Here is a 16,484-nt window from a genome sequence, read left to right as displayed (position 1 = left end):
TCCACCCCCGAAAAAAATTTAAAAAACAAACAAACCATAACACAGTCCACAAAGACAATGTTTTGCCTCCTACTTTGGTGAGTATCAACTGGATCTTAAAGGCTTGCGTGTGGCCATTTCAATGCAACTATTGGTCTCTTCCCATCCGAAACCAAGAAAAGTAAAGACAAAGACATGTGGGAAAATTAGTCCCAAGACTTCAATGGACTCCGGGAACCTCAGACTCCCCACCCTGAGACCAGAAGTAGATGGTGCCTGTCTGCGATAGGGGATCACAATGGAGAGTCCTGAACAGAGTGGGAGAAAAACACAGAACAAAACTCAAAATCATAAAAAGAGCAGGCTTACTGGTCTGACAGAGATTGCTAAGCCTCCTGAGACGGCGAGCCTTTGCAGTGCACTCTTCAGACCTAGAACTGAACTCCTCCCAATGGCTCCACTTTCAGCCAAACAACAGACAGGCTGACTGGAGAGAAAAGCCTATTCAGAACGATCTGCCCTGTGAGATGCACAGGGCAGCCTTTGCCCAGGAATAAAGCTCAGAATGCAGGTCTGGCAACGAAGCAAGGCTAACTGGAATACTTTAGACAGAGGGAGGAAGCAGGAAGAGTGTTGTTATATTACACGGATTGCGATCGATGTCACAAAATAAAATAGTTTATGAATTATTGAATTCCCCTCTAAACACCTCCCCCCCCAAAAAAAACCAGACCTTGATCTAATTACAGGGTTTTTTAAATTTAAATTTTAATTATTTTTTCTTGGTCATTGGTTTTCCTTGTTATCGTCATTGTGTTCTTTTGTCACTTTGTCTTGCTATGAATTTTTTGTGTGTGCATATTATTATCTGTGCAGGTTGGATGAACAGACTGAATGAGAAAACAACAGGACCCATGGTTCTAGGGGGACATGGAAGAGGGGCAGGTGGGGGAAAGGAGGTGGTTTGACCAACTCAGGGACAAGAGAACAAGTGATCCAAAATTAGTGGCAAGGAGGGTGTGAAAGGCCTGATAGGAATTCAGCCAGGGCAATGTAAGAGAGAAATTACTGAAACCCAAATGAAGGCTGAGCATGATAGTGGGACAGGAGGAAAGTAAAAGAAAATAGAGGAAAGAACTAGGAGGCAAAGGGCATTTATAGAGGTCTAAATACAGGCATGTAGATATGTAAATATATTTATATAGGATGATGGGGAAATAGATCTACATGCATATATTTGCAGGTTTAGTACTAAGGCAGCAGATGGACATTGCACCCCCACTCAAGTACTTACTCAATGCAAGATCACTTTGTTCCATTAAATTGGAATTCCACGATGCACACCTTCCCAACACAATCGCTGAAGACAAATGGGTGCATAAGCAAATGTGGTGAAGAAAGCTGATGGTACTCGGCTATCAAAAGCATTTGGGGTCTAAAGGACTTTCAGGTAAACAAGCAGCCATCTAGCTCAGAAGCAACAAAGCCCACGGAAGAACCACACTGCCCTGTGTGGCCACAAGGTGTCAACGGGTTCAATTATCAGGCATCAAAGAACAAAAAATCATATGTCAATGGGGGGGGAAGCGCATAGTGGAGACCCATTGTAAACGAGGGGGAGTGCAGAGTGGAGAGTCATTGTAAATGAGGGGGAATGCAGAGTGGAGCCCATGTGTAGGTAACGGGACAACCCCTTATGGGATGGTCGCAGGGCGATGAGCCAGTCAGCTTGCAGTGTAGCAATGATGAAACCTACAACTTTCCTCTAATTCTTCCCCCCCACTATCATGATCCCAATTCTACCTTACAAATCTGGCTAGACCAGAGGACGTACACTGGTACAGATAGGAACCAGAAACACAGGGAATCCAGGGCAGATGATCGCTTCAGGACCAGTGGTGAGAGTGACGAAACTGGAGGGTGGAGGGAAGGTAGGGTAGAAAGAGGGAACTGATTATAAGAATCTACATATAAACTGTCTGGGGGACGGACAACAGAAAAGTGGGTGAAAGGAAACGTCAGGCAGTGTAGGAGATGACAAAATAACAATAATTTATAAATTATCAAGAGTATATGAGGAAGGGGTTATGGGGATGGAGGTGGGTAAATAAGGAGCTGATTAACAAGGGCTTAAGTGGAGAGCAAATATTTTCAGAATGATGAGGGCAACAAATGTAAAAATGTGCTTGACACAATTGATGTATGTATGGATTGTGATGAGTTGTATGAGCCCCCAATAAAATTATTTTTTAAAATGGACCCCTTTCCTTTCCAAGCATTTGTAAAACTTTAATATTTTTTTTTTTTAGGAAAAGGATGTTTAATGCAGTAAACTCCGCTGCTAACCAGCATCTCACCCCAACACCCCAGGAGCGTATCCACTGAAAGTACACTTCGCTGAAACATGCCTTCTTTCAAACACAATGACTGGACCCTACAGTGAGGACGTGGGTGCCTCCCAAAGGTCCCTCCCACTTCCCAGTGGACAGCAGCCCCCCTGTCAACAGGGCCAGGCGCCCAGGCAATGTGTCCACTCCATCACAGGCAGCTATGGAGCAGGATTAAAAGCAGGTGCAGAAGCCCCGTTGGGCGAGGCGGAGGGCACCGGCGCCCTGCAGCTAGCCTGGGCGCCCTGCTGGCCAGCTGGAGCCCCTGGCGGGCTACGAGCGGTTCAGGGACTGGAAGATGCTTGGAATCTGCAGCAGCACAGCCTGTCTCGGGGTTATTTATCCACTGCGTGGTGTTGAGGGGGTTCTCCAGCATGTCCTCGAACGCCAGCAGTGTCTTCGGGTTGGTCAGCCCTAGCTGCACCACAGGGTTGTCCAAGGTGGTTTGGAACAGGGAGATGTCGGGGTCCGTGTCTTTGTCCAACTCCCTGGTTCCCCAGCAGCCACTCACAGGCATCATTCTGCTGGTGGTTGTTCACGCGCAGGGCAGCCATCACCTGCTTCTCGCTGAAGCCCATCTCCTTCCTCGCCACGAGAGCCCGGCATCTGCCTGGAACTCCCTTTTCCTGCGAATCTTCCTGCAGACCTTGGTGAGCTGTCTCTAGGCTCCTCGTCATCGCGAGCACCTAGGCAGCAGGTGGAGGTGGGAGGTGGGAGGTGGGAGGTGGGAGGTGGGAGGTGGGAGGTGGGAGGTGGGAGGTGGGAGGTGGGAGGTGGGAGGTGGGAGGTGGGAGGTGGGAGGTGGAGGTGGAGGGGCCTGGCAGCGCCTGACTGGACCTGGCGGGGGAGAGGCGTGTGCACGGCAGGCTCCTCCGCGCGATCGCGCTCGATGAGCTACTCCATGGCCTGGGTCATTGACGTGTGTGGTTCAGCCCTAAGGCCTTCGTGACCCTGCTCTCCGCGAAGCCCGTTTCCGTGAGCTGCCGCAGGGCTGCCTCGTCCACGGCGTCCCGGGTCCGCCCCATGACAGGACACCCTTTTCACAGAGCGTCTCTTCTGAGGGGGCCTTGGCGTCGCCCAGCACGCTCTCGGAGGCCGCGGCACGAGCCTGTGATGCGCCCGCTCAGGCTGCTCGAGGCGCCCCTGCGCACAGGCCTGGTCTGCGTGGAGGTCACCGGGCCTGCGTGGAGGTCACCGGGCCTGCGTGGAGGTCACCGGGCCTGCGTGGAGGTCACCGGGCCTGCGTGGAGGTCACCGGGCCTGCGTGGAGGTCACCGGACATGCGTGGAGGTCACCGGGCATGCGTGGAGTTCACAGGGGCAGGGCTGCCGGGGGCGTGCCGTCGCCGCCCACTTTAATAGATGTTACCACACATTTTCAGTTCTTATTATGTCTATATTTCTTGCGTGCAGTGCGTTTGAAAGAAGATGAATGTCGTTTAAGAGGTCAACCATCAATGCCAAATCAGCTATGGGCAGAATGAACATTGCTGGAGAATACGCTACCGCACAGATGAACATTAAAACACGTAAGGGATTTAAATTGGTGACTTCCACCTGATTACACATGTCATTTTAACTATGGGTTTGATGAGCTCAACAAAAAATTAGGTATCAAATTATTAAACTGGTGTCAAGTGGCTGAATCCCACCACTGGAAAAATTGGGATATTAGTATCTACTCAGTTGCTAATTGTAGAAAGTATTTGATTAGTATTGTGGAAACTATGCTCTGGAATTTTTAAAAATTTTCCCTCACATCCAACTTTGAAGACTTTTTGATATCTCTGTATATTGTTTTCCAAGTAGTTGAAATTCTTAACAAAACTCAACAGACTACTGCTGGTGCTGTTACTAATACTAATCACTTGGAAACCTATCTCATGGAGAAAAGAAGTTTTGAGAAGCAATATTGTCTATTAGTTAAGATCAGATAACTCACGTTATCACTACAAGCTTTTGAATAAGTCAACATTTCTGGGCCCCAGTTTTCTCATCTATAAAATGGAAATAAAACAAAATTAAAATCAAGCTCATTATCATTGAGCCGAGTCTGATGCTATAGGACAGGGCAGAACTGCTCTTTAAGGTTTCTGAGAGTATGAAACTTGACAAGAGCTGACACCACCACCAACTCCGTGCTGTTGAATGGATGCCAACTCATAGCAACCTTACAGCACAGGGTAGAACTGTCCCTGTGCAGTTCTGAGACGATAACTCTTTATGGGAGTAGAAAGGCTCATCTTTCTCTCACAGAGTGCCTGGTGGATTTGAACTGTTAACCTTGTGGTTAGCAACCAATTACATAACACAGGAGACCACTAGGGCGGCTTAAAATGGGATCAGTAAGTACTTAATCCATGCCAGCTGTTGTTAATATTGTGGATGTTTGATTTTGTTAGCCAGCCAATGACCGTGGGCAGAACACAGGGTCTATGGAAACTACATTGGCATCTTACTGGGCCCTTCTCATCACCGAGTATGATGAGTGAGAGGACCAACTATCTCAGTGACCTGAGACAGTTCTTATCTGTTCATTAAAGTCTTCTCTCCAGTAGCAACTTCTCAGTGACTGCTGGTGATTCCTATTCATTCTTTCTCTGGTATATATATATTTCCACTACCTGTGAAAGGTTTAGCATTGGGAATATTAAAGCTTTATTGATTATCTTTTATCAACATGGGCTCATAGATGTCACAAACAGAGGCATTTCCTCAACAGTCTAGAAATCTCCCTGACTGGAAAAATATTTCATCCTACTTAAGACAGGGACAAGGAGGCAGAGTTCGGCTCCCTGTGCTGAGGAGACATGAACGAAAGAAAGAGCCCAGGGACGTGACATCTGCAGAGCAGCTGGTGACAGTTGCCTTTGTTCAGAGGCCAACTTCTCAGAGAGAAGATGTTTTTCTCAGCTGAGTTAGCTGGGGGGAGGGGACTGGCTGGAGAGTTGCTTAGCAGTGAGATTTTGTGGCACATGACTGTCAAAGAGGCGGGCAGCACATCAGTTCCCTGCCTTCCCCTGTCCAGCTCAGGACTATCATCCAAAGGCTGCCAGCAGGAGGGAGGGACCAGAACAAGAGGGCAAAGTTTAATCATTGAACTGAACAAGCTGGACACACCTTTTCCCAGCACCGAGCACCCCAGAAGGTCTCTCGGCAGGTACTGGATGTGAGCGGCACCCCCTGCCACCTGGGGGAAAACACAGAAGTCTCTGCTCAGTGCCCTGAATACCAAATTTAGGGAAAATTTTTGCAGTACACTCCGTGATGGAGGCCCAGGTGATGGAAGGCCCAGTGTTGGAGGACCCAGTTGAGAAGGTAAGAGGGCTCAATAACTCTTAGGTATGCCTTGTTCTTTCTTCACAGACATGCCAATCCCCTGTGTTTATTAAAAAAAACGAGTAAGAGATTATTATAAAAGATACAGGAAGCTCAGGCTTTCTGTAAAACTCTCCGAGGTGGAGGAATTAAATCTCCCACACCACATGCTGTCCTGAGCCTCAGGTCCCATGTAGAACTTCCTGTCAGCCAGAGCCAGAAGGGACTGGGGAGAAGGCCGGTAGGCAGCCTGAGGAGGTTGCGGGATGTGCTGTGAGGGGTGATGCTCTGTCAGGCAGAGGAGAGCCCTGTTTAATGACATTTTAAGAAGCTTTGACGCAGATCTGATTCTTCATGTGTTGGAAAGATTGCAAACGGGACCAATAGGAAGGTATAAGTTTTAACATACAATAATCAAACAATTTATTATTGACACGGGCCATTTGCCAATGGTAAGGGTCCCCGAGTGACACCTGTAGGTAGTTGAGTCCAAACCATTGTTTGGGCTCAAGCATCCGAACATTTGTGACAATGGTGCGGGTCTGGGTGATATTTCATTCTGTTGTACATAGCTTCGCTGTGAGTTAGAACGACCTAGACAGCATCTAACAACAACAACAATCTACAGGTTGGAATCTTGAAATCAAACCCAACCAATAGAACTGCGATGGAAAGGTTTGGTGATCTGTCTCTGCAAGTTTACAGTGAAGTAAACCCTCAAAAGCACAGTTCTGCTCTGTCACAGAGTTTGGTTTTTGTGTTTGGCATTTGCCCCGGTGGCATTTGAATAGTGTGCACTGTTTTGTCACTTTACTCATGAAACCTGTCTCCAGCATGATTAACCCTTTGGTGAATGGCCTCTGACCATAGTCAGGGGATAAGAATAACCTTACTATCCGAAGAAGAGCATTGTAAAGTCTGTTACGGAAGATGTGGATTAAAATGCAATAGTTTATCATTTGATCTCCCCTTTGACCCATTGTAAATGTGTTCTCGTTTTTAATATTGTCTGGTTTCTTTTTTTGGTTTCAGATGAATTTGTCACTAAAGATTCCAAGTTCATTTCAGTTTTACTTTTCCTCCTTTTTTGTTGCTTCTTTTCAATTGAGGTTTTCTGTTGGAATTTGTTACTGTTTTGTAAGTTTTCTGTCTATGAAGTGCAGGATAGGTAAATCTATAGAGACAATAACTGGATTAGTGGTTTCTTGGGGATATAGCAGGGCAGTTGGTGGGAAATGGGGAGCTAATAACAATCAATACAAGAATAAAGGAAAGCTCTAAAATTGATTGTCGTGATGATTGTACAGCTAGCTCTTTTTAATATGATCGAACTATTGAATTGTATGATGTGAATTATATGAGAATAAAATGGCTTTTTTAAAAGGAGAAACCTGTCTCTAAGATCCATTTTATGGTGGACTGGGTAAAGGTAAAGGAGTCCTAGTGGCACACTGGGTTAAGCATTGGACTGCCAACCACAGGTCAGCCCCATCTCTGGAGAAAGATAAGGCTTTCTGTCCCTATAAAAATGTATGGCCTCAGAAACCCACAGGGGCAGTTCTACTCTGTCCTTAAGGTCGCCATGAGTCAACATTGGCTACACTGAGGGTTCCACTTCTCTCTTGCTACCTGGGACGTGCCACTCCTGTCCTTGCTGGGCAGGTGCCAACTCTCAACTTAGAGAATAAGATTTCGTCACATCATCTCGCTGTTGAAGAGGAACTGAGGATCAAGTCCGCTCCTACTTGCTCCTCCTCCACGTATTCCGGCCCTGCTGCCTGCTTTTCAAACATAGAAAGTTGGCCTCATCTCTCCCTCCTGGATTTATAGAAATAAATCTATGAAATTCTGTTAGTAAGGGAGTTGACTCAAAGGTTTCAGGAAGTTTTAAAAATGCCATCAATTGAGCAAATTAAGTCTGTCTCTTTTTTTCATTTGCTGATTATATATATCCACAGAGCCCCTCAGATGGTTGCTAATAGAGGCAACAAAAGTGAACACAACTCACTTTAAGAATGAACTTGTCTTATTCCTCCTTTCAGAAAGACAAATGACAGACTCTGTCCAGCCTCCAGGGAAGTCTTTAAGTGTTGGGCATTTCCTTTGCTTGGGCCCCTTTGTGGTGGCTGAAGTCACCAACAGGCTTGGGCTGATCAGGAGGTCCCTAATGACCTGCTCATATCCTGTCCGCTCCAATCTGCTCAAGCCCAGTGGCTAATGGCTTCTTGTTAATGGCTCTCTGATGGGCTCCTCTGGTTCCTGGCTAGAGGTGCTGTTTTTTGGGCTCAGGTCTCTGCATTGCTCCCAGACTGATCTGGCCCCCCCTGGCTTCTGAGGCCTGACTTACAGCTGGGCAGCCATTGTATGAAAAGGGTGAGGTGGGGCCTACATTTCTGATGCTATTTGTCCGTGGCGCTCGTCAGTCCCAGACCAAACCTGGCAGTGTGGGCAGGGACTCTAGACTCTGTGCTATGATCCCATTGCTATGCGTCTGAATGACTTTTTACTGCCCCCTTAAATCCCTCATCCATACCTTAGCCAGATTGCTGCTCTCAATTTTAATTCCCAGGGGTGGCCCCATGGGGTCAGAGTAGAACAGGGCGCTCTGGGGTTTTCCAAGGCTGACTTTTCAGAAGCAAATCCTGCATGGATTTGAACCTCCAACCTTTTGGTTAGCTGTGGAATGCATTGACTCTTTGCACTGACCTGGGACTCCCATTTTAGAGTCAGGGACAATTAATACTCTCTTAGCCTCATCTGCCACCTCAAAGAAATGATGGGAGATTGAATGATTGACATACATGAAAGCTATTGGTAAATGGGTGTGGTTGAGAATTTCCTATGAGGCCTGTGCTCAGCTTCCTTGTGACCCGTATGGGTGGAGATACGCTTATTCAATAATAAGGTGGGGTGAAAGTACGTAGTACACCTGCCACTCCTTCTCCCCATCCATCATTCCTCATTGTGGATTTCTCGGTATGCCCTGGGAATCCAGATTACAAATGCCAACTGATCAACATTCACTTTAGGGAAGGGAATTTTTCTCTAATTTTTGATACAGCTTTGCCTTCAAGTACATGAAGCCTGGTCATACTGATTGTTGTAACTTCCTGCCACTAGAGCTTTGGCCCTTCAACCCAATTTCTACGTTATCTTTTTATTTAGAGAGGCCCTGGGGGCATAGTGGTTATGTGTTGGAATGATAACCTCAAGGCCATCAGTTCAAAACCATGTGGTCCTATAGGATCACCACGATCCTATAGCATCGACTCAATAGGAGTGAATTTGATTTTTGATTATATTTCTTTGAATGACATGTACTCATTTCCATTAGCAATTCTCACGCACTCAATTCCATGGAGTCGATTTTGACTCACAGCGACCCTGTGGGGCAGGGTAGAAAACCCATGGTTATAGAATTGATCCCAACTGAAAGCAACCCTATAGGAGTGAGTAGACCTGCTCTTTTGCAAGGTCTCCAAGATGGTAAATCTTTACTGCAGCAGAGAGCTTCATCCTTCTCCCATGAGTCGCTTGTGGGTGTGAACCATTGACCTTGTGGTGAGCAGCCTAGTGTTTATCTTACTGTGCATGATGTCTCTTTCCTTTAATTTAAAACAAAATCATTTTATTGGGGGCTTGTACAATTTTTATCACAATCCATCCATCCATCCATTGTGTCAAGCACCTTTGTACACTTGTAGCCATCATTATTCTCAAAACATTTGCTTTCTTTTTGAGCCCTTGATATCAGCTCATTTTCACCTCCCTCCCCACTCCCCCCATGAACCCTCGATAATTTATAAATTATTATTATTTTGTTGTATCTTATACTGTCTGATGTCCATCCTCCAGGGAGGAGGTTATATGTTGATCCTTATAATTGGTTCCCCCTTTCTACACCACCTTCTCTTTACCCTCTGGTATTGCCACTCTCACCACTGGTCCTGAAGGAATCATCTGTTCTGGATTCCCTGTGTTTCCAGTTCCTGTCTGTACCAGTATACATCCTCTGGTCTAGCCAGATTTGTAAGGTAGAATTGGGATTACGATAGTGGGGGTAGGAAGCATTTAAGAACTAGAAGAAAGTTGTATGTTTCATACCCTGCAACATGACTGGCTCGTCTCCTCCCCGAGACCCTTCTGTAAGTGTGTATCCAGTTGCCTACAGATGAGCTTTTGGTCTCCAATCTGCACTTCCCCTAATTCACAATGATATGATTTTTTTTGTTCTTTGATGTTTGATACCTGATCCCTTTGACACCTCGTGGTCACACAGCTTGGTGTGCTTCTTCCATGTGGGCTTTGTTGCTGCTGAGCTAGATGGCTGCTTGTTTATCTTCAAACCTTTAAGACCCCAGACACTATATCTTTTGATAGCCGGGCACCATCAGCTTTCTTCACCACCTTTGCAATTCACACATTTGTCTTCAGTGATCATATCAGGAAGGTGGTACTGACATCTCTTTTCATACTCCAAAGGAGGCCATAGATATCCACCTCAGTAGCTGTGTAACACCTTCTGAACTCTCAGTTCCCCGTATTTTCTAAAGGAGTTCTGCCACTTAAAAGTAATTTTAATGAATGCTTTTTACTTCCTCTGTGTCTTAGATCAACAGAGAACCTTTGAGAATTCACATCGCAAAGCTGTGCCCTGATACAAGATTTCAGCTTCCTAATGGGTAATGGGTGGTGGCCTTGGTCTTGACTGGCTGTCCTGGTCCTTGTTTCAGGTGGACAAATTCCTGTATCACATGCGGCTCTCTGATGAGGTCCTCTTGGACATCATGGCACGGTTCAAGGCCGAGATGGAGAAGGGCCTGCGGAAGGACACCAACCCCACAGCCTCAGTGAAGATGCTGCCCACCTTTGTTAGGCCCATTCCAGATGGTTCAGGTGAGTGGAGCTGGGGCTGCAGGGACCCCACCCCTGGTCCCTGTAGTTCTTCCTGGCTGGTGGGTACCTGACCTTTAGTCCCAGACTCTGGCTTACCACTCCAGCTTTTTCTCCACTCCACCTTCCCCCTCCTGTACTGAACTCCACCTTCCCACTCTCCTGTACTGAACACCTCTGGGTTCCCCAGACAGATGCATCATGCGTTTTCTCTGCCCACCAGGATCACACATTCTGTTTCCTCACCTTCTGGAGCATTCTCAACTCAAAACTCACTGCCATCAAGTCAATGCTGACCCATAGAGACACCCTACGTTTCCAAGACTGTAACTGTCTTTGAGAAGAAAGTCTAGTCTTTCTCACTCAGAGCTGCTGATAGTTTCAAACTGCTAACCATGTGGATCATAGCTCAAAACATAACCACTACACCAATAGAGCACCCAGTGAGTTCTACCCAATGCAGAAATTACTGTCTCCGCCTGAAAACCATTCTCATACCCTGCTTGCTGCTTGTTAGTAATATGACCCTGAAGTCTGTGGATGAATCTCCCAACCAGGAGTCCCATGAGTTCAGGTCTATATCCCATTCAGTGTTCTGGTTACTTAGTAGACTGTCTGATGCAAATTATCAACTCATGTACTTGTTTAATAAATAATAAAGGGTATTTTGCCATAGGCATCTAGATTCTACATATGGATAGTAAATAGTGAAATGAAGGATGATGTAGCAAAGAAAATTAAATGGCAATTAAAGAGATCTGGCTTCTCGGTGTGGCCCTGTCTCTCTTCTGTGTCAAATGTTTAACCTCAGTTTCTCCATCTATACAATGAGACAGTTGACCTATATGTTTATTTCCTATCGCTGCTGTAACAAATTACCACAGCCTTAGTGACTTAAAATGACGCAAATTTATCCTCTGATAGTTTTGGAGGCCAGGAATCCAAAATGGATCTTAGAAGACTAAAATCAAGGTGTTGGAAGGGATGCATTTCTTCTAGAATCTCTAGAGGAGGATTTATCATATTCTTAACCTCTGGATAAGTCATAAGAGGGCAAGGGTTTGAGATTTACTGAGCACCTACTGTAGATATTGGCTGCCAAGAACTCACAGTCGTGCACAATCCCTGTAGCAGTCCTGTCGCTGTTAACCAGATGAAAGCCCTGTAGATCCAGGAGCTTATCGAGCACCAGGGTCTCAGTCCCCAACCAAACTTCAGAGTAAGAGTTGGGGCCCTTGCAGGAACAAGGACTCAAGTTTGGAAAACCGCCGGGAGCCTTTATTGGATCAGAGAGGTTCTGGACTCCTCTGAGGAACCGTGTGGGTCAAAGGTAGCTTGGTTTTGCTGATGGGAGGGCCCTGGCTTGTGATGTGCTGGGAAAGACTTTATTCCTTCTCCGGTAGGTGGGATGTGGGCTGCTAGTACGCCACCCTGAAGGAACATAACTTTGAAGACATGGTCCTTCTTTGAAATCTTGGCTAATACCTGACTCTTATTCTTGATGTGTCTTCCAGGCCATTGAGAAGAGTACTTGGTGTCGATACCTGTTCTCTGGCTCATGGGTTGTGTTTGGCAGGGGGCACGTAGGGAAGAAGAGTGGGGTAGCAACAGAGGAAGGGGTGGGGGTAGCAACAGACCTAAGTCCTCCTAGCTTCTTGTGCTGTGACTCCGTCTCCAGACATGGAGAAGACATGTCCCCAGAAGCTAGGGAACGTGGCCTTTGGCAATCTGGAGGTGGCAGAAGCAGGATGTGTTTTCCTCGCCCTGGCTGCTTGAGGAGGACTTGGAAGTCATAGGGACAATGTTTTTCAAACTTGTTAGGAGACACCACCTCCTTTCTTCATTGTCCTCAGACCTTCTCATTATGCAGGAAATCTCACCAGGATTAAAAAGCAGTGTATTGTTGTGAATTGGTTGAAGGTATCTCCCCAGCAATTTTGTTGCGTGAGGCGCTGGGCCTGAAGACCTATTTAGCCAGGTGCCCTTGGAAGTTCTGTGACCGTCCATGCTCCTGTGCTGACCAGTAAAAGGGTGGTGCTCAGTTTGTCCCACTGACTTGCAGAGTTGTTAGAATCAGATGAGGTCGTGTGGATGGAATGCTTTGAATTCCCTAAAATGTCCTAAATTCTTCAGAGAACTTCTGAGCAGGAGATGCAATTTCATCCTTACTAACAAACTAACAAATAAAACTCTCTTAATCCCTTGAGAAGGATCCCTGATAGTACAACGGTTAAACACTCTGCTCTTAACTGAAAGGTGGGCAGTTCTATCCTACTCAATGACTCCACATAAGAAAGACTTGATTATTTGCTCTATAAAGATCACAACCTAGAAAATGTGTGTTGCTCTTGTTGTCAGCTGCCATTGAGTTGGTTTGCACTCACTGTGTCCCCATGTACAACAGAGAGAAAGATGGCCTGATGTGAGCTGTCCTCACCATCGGTGTTTATGCCTGAGCCCATTGTTGCCTGAGCTCAATAGGAAGAGACTGTCCACTTCTGAGGGATTAGCCACTGAAACGCTTATGGAGAGCAGAAAATCCTATAGAGGAAGTTCTGTTCTGTCACATGGGGTTTATTTGAGATCAACTCTACGAGATCAAACAAGGATACAACAATCCCTTGAGGCCTCTGCTTCAGATATGTACACAGATTATCAGAGTTCATTTTTTCTGTAATTAGGTTCTCCTTCTATTATATGAACTTACCAGAGAGTGGGTAACCTGTCTGAACCTTATTTACTCCCAGTCTTTTAATACAGGAACTATGATGGACTGTTCCCAAGCAGGGGGGTTGTTGTTAGTTCAGGTTATACTTCTTGTAAGACTGATTAATTTTTTATTGTCCACACATAGTATATTCACTATTTTTTGCAAATACCATAATTCAAATATATCTGTTCTTCTGGTAGATTTCATCCCTCATTCTACTCCCATCTGATTAAGCTGTTTCGGGATCAGTTTCTCTTACTGCACACCCTTCTTTCGATCGTCTCTTTCATGCCTTTATCTACATTCCTCCCTGGCAGGAGTAGCTTTCTTCACTTTGCTGTGGCTGGATTTGCCTCACCCTCAAAGCCCATTGCTAGTGTCACTTTCACAGGGAGGTCACTGCGTCTTCTCCACACTAGTGCACTCCTCTCGTACAGCAGGGTCCTCTGAGAAGGGCTCAGGCTTGGACTCACACATGACTCTGTCCTTTAGTGCAATTGCTTCCATAAATGACCACCTCCTTTGAGTCTCAGGAAATGGGGTCATGACACCAAGCACACAGGGTGGTTGTGAGGTTTAATGACATTTATTTTACGGCCAGTCTAGTGTGTTCAGTTGCTAATGAAAAGGTTGGAGGCTTCAATTCACCCAGAGGTGCCTCAATGGAAACCTGGGAGATCTATTTCCAAAACATAGAAAACCATTTATACTCTGACACACGCGTTGCAATGCTCGACAGCAGCTGGTTGAGCTTGTCATATCATAGACCCTTAATGAACGGTCCTTTTGTGTATTTTATGTTTTCAGTAGCAAAAAGAGAGCTTCTTGTTGTGGAACTTGGAGAACCCAAAGTTCGAGTATCGAAGGTTCAAGTCTCTGAAGAAGGGAAACCCGAGGTCCAGATGGAGAATGAGTACCCACTGGCCGATAAAATCACCCGAAGAAATGGTTCCCAGGTACTCAAGCTCCTGTGAAGTGGGGACACCTGGGCAGACGAGTACCCGTCCCTCTTCTCATGTCCTTTGCTATCTCTTCTCTGCAGCTGTTTGCGTACATTGCTGACTGTCTGGCCAAGTTCATGGAGGCTCATGATTTGAAGCCGAAGAAACTTCCCCTTGGCTTCACTTTTCCGTTTCCTTGCCGGCAGACTAAACTAGATGAGGTAGGCTGGTGTGGGGTGGGGGTAAGGGAGATGTGTAGGACGTGAAGTCTGGGTTTGGAGGATGTGGGCTTGTGCCCTTGGGGGAACGGGGGACCCAGGGCAACCAGAGCAGTTTCTTGCCTTTATAAAAAAATAATGAGGTGAAAATATGAGGCAGAGACATTGTGGACCCAGGTGTCTTGAATTGATGCTCAACATGGGCAAAGCTCAATGGGCACATAGTTCAGTGGTTCTCAAGGCCCGTGTGTACATGGTAATCCTAGCCAGGGCTTGTTAAAGCTCAGACTTCAAGGCTTATGCCAGTTTTTATATCATTAGGTTTGGTGTGGAGCCCTAAATTTGCCTTCAAACCACTTCTAGGTGATACAGAAGCTGCTATATGGAGACCACACTTAGAACCACTGACATAGCTGCCTGGGATGACAGCTGGAAGGTCGGGGCATCTCACCCCCAATATTTCTTAGGAGGGGGATTGAGTTGGAGTTCCTGAGATAAAAGTTATTGAAAGATGAGGTGTCCACGGTCTCAGTAATGCCAATTCCAGGTGTAGGTCTCTGGTAGTTCATCTCTGTGAGTCTCAGCTTTTCATTTGTAAACAGGGGGAAGGTGAACCAGATCTTACGTCAATCTGTGAAAATAAGTAAGGGAGCATGGGAAAGGATCATGGGCTCTCTAGGGCCAGGGGATTATGCTTAGAGGTCAAATCTCCCCAGGATACTACTGCTCAGAATCGAGACCTCTTGATCTCTTATTGCGCATACTGTTGTATCATCCAATTGACAATCAAAACATGAACTTGAAATCACCCTGTTGGAGTCCCTACTTTGTCCCTAATAGCATTTCTTGCAGGGGAGGGGTTAGGCCAGACTATTCATTTCTTACTTTCCTATCAGGTGAAGCTATAAAAGCAGAAATTCAGTTATTCTGATAGGAATCAGAGATCTATGGATCTTTGTTATTTTTAGGTGCCAGTAAGTCAGTTCTGACCCATAGCGACGTTATGCACAACAACATGAAGCAATGCCCAGTCCTGCACCATCCTCACAATCTTTCCCACAGTTGAGCCCATTGTTGCAGCCACTGTCTCAGTCCATCTCCTTGAGGACCTTCCGCTTCTTCGCTGCTCCTTTACTTTACCAAACAAGATGTCCTTCTCCAGGGACTGGTCTCTCCTGACAACATGTCCAAAATACGTGAGACGGAGTCTCCCCATCTTTACCTCTAAGGAACACCCTGGCCATACTTCTTCCAAGACAGATTTATTTGCTTTTAGCCATCCATGGGACAGTCCATATTTTTCTCTAGTACCGCATTTCACATACATCAATTCTTCAGTCCTTTCTCTTCAATGCCAAACTTTTTCACGTGTGTCAGAGGCCATCGAAAATACCATGGCGTGGATGAGGCACACCTTAGCCTTCAAAGAAATATCCTTGCTGTTTAATACTGTAAAAAGGTTTTCTGTAGCAGATTTACCTAATGCAAACAGATCTTTTGATCTCCTGACTGCTGCTTTCATGAACATTAATTATGGATCCTAGCAACACAAGATCCTGGACAACTTCAACCTTTTCTCTATCATGATGCAGTTGTGCAGGTATTTGTTTACATAGAGACGTATTCCAAACTGAAGGCAGTAAGTGCTTTAGTCCTCTTTGCTTTCATCAAACAAGGTCAAGTCATGTGCACATCACAAGTTGTTAATAAGCTTTCCTCCAGTTCCCAGGCCACGTTCCTCTTCATAAAAGCTAGCCTCTGTTCTTCAATCACAGGAGTCCAGGAACCATCGCCTTCCTCTCTCAGTCTTGGTTTCATTGTTAAAAGTTCAAGGGATAGTTGGAGGAGGTGTGGTCATGGAGTTTGGCATATTGGTCTCAGCCACTCTGTTAATTTTTTCCTAATCATTTTATTAAGATATACTCCAGACATTATTCCATTCACTAGTTCAGTCAGCTCAAGCAGTGTTGTACAATCACTACCACAATCAGTTTTAAAACATTTTTTTCCTTCGTGTCCACCTTGATATCAGCTCCCCA

At 45.8% G+C, this 16,484-nt stretch overlaps 1 protein-coding gene and 1 pseudogene across 1 annotated transcript in view; one reads left to right on the top strand and one right to left on the bottom strand.

Annotated features, from left to right (window-relative positions):
* Positions 1-2,639: 2,639 nt before the first annotated feature.
* Positions 2,640-3,391, bottom strand: LOC142428602 (ubiquitin-associated domain-containing protein 1 pseudogene; annotated as a pseudogene).
* A 7,010-nt stretch (positions 3,392-10,401) lies between these two features.
* LOC142428760 (hexokinase HKDC1-like) overlaps positions 10,402-16,484 on the top strand; it is a 70,952-nt gene continuing 64,869 nt past the window's right edge. The window contains exons 1-3 of the mRNA XM_075533587.1: positions 10,402-10,579; positions 14,097-14,242; positions 14,329-14,448. Of these exons, the coding sequence (XP_075389702.1) occupies positions 10,438-10,579; positions 14,097-14,242; positions 14,329-14,448 (408 nt within the window). The 5' untranslated portion in view covers positions 10,402-10,437. The remainder of the gene's footprint in view (positions 10,580-14,096; positions 14,243-14,328; positions 14,449-16,484) is intronic.

Source organism: Tenrec ecaudatus, chromosome 16 (genome assembly GCF_050624435.1).
Source record: "Tenrec ecaudatus isolate mTenEca1 chromosome 16, mTenEca1.hap1, whole genome shotgun sequence".
In the NCBI taxonomy this organism is placed as follows: Eukaryota; Metazoa; Chordata; class Mammalia; order Afrosoricida; family Tenrecidae; genus Tenrec; species Tenrec ecaudatus.
Note: the sequence above shows the minus strand (reverse complement) of the source record. Positions and strands in the feature narration are given on the sequence as shown.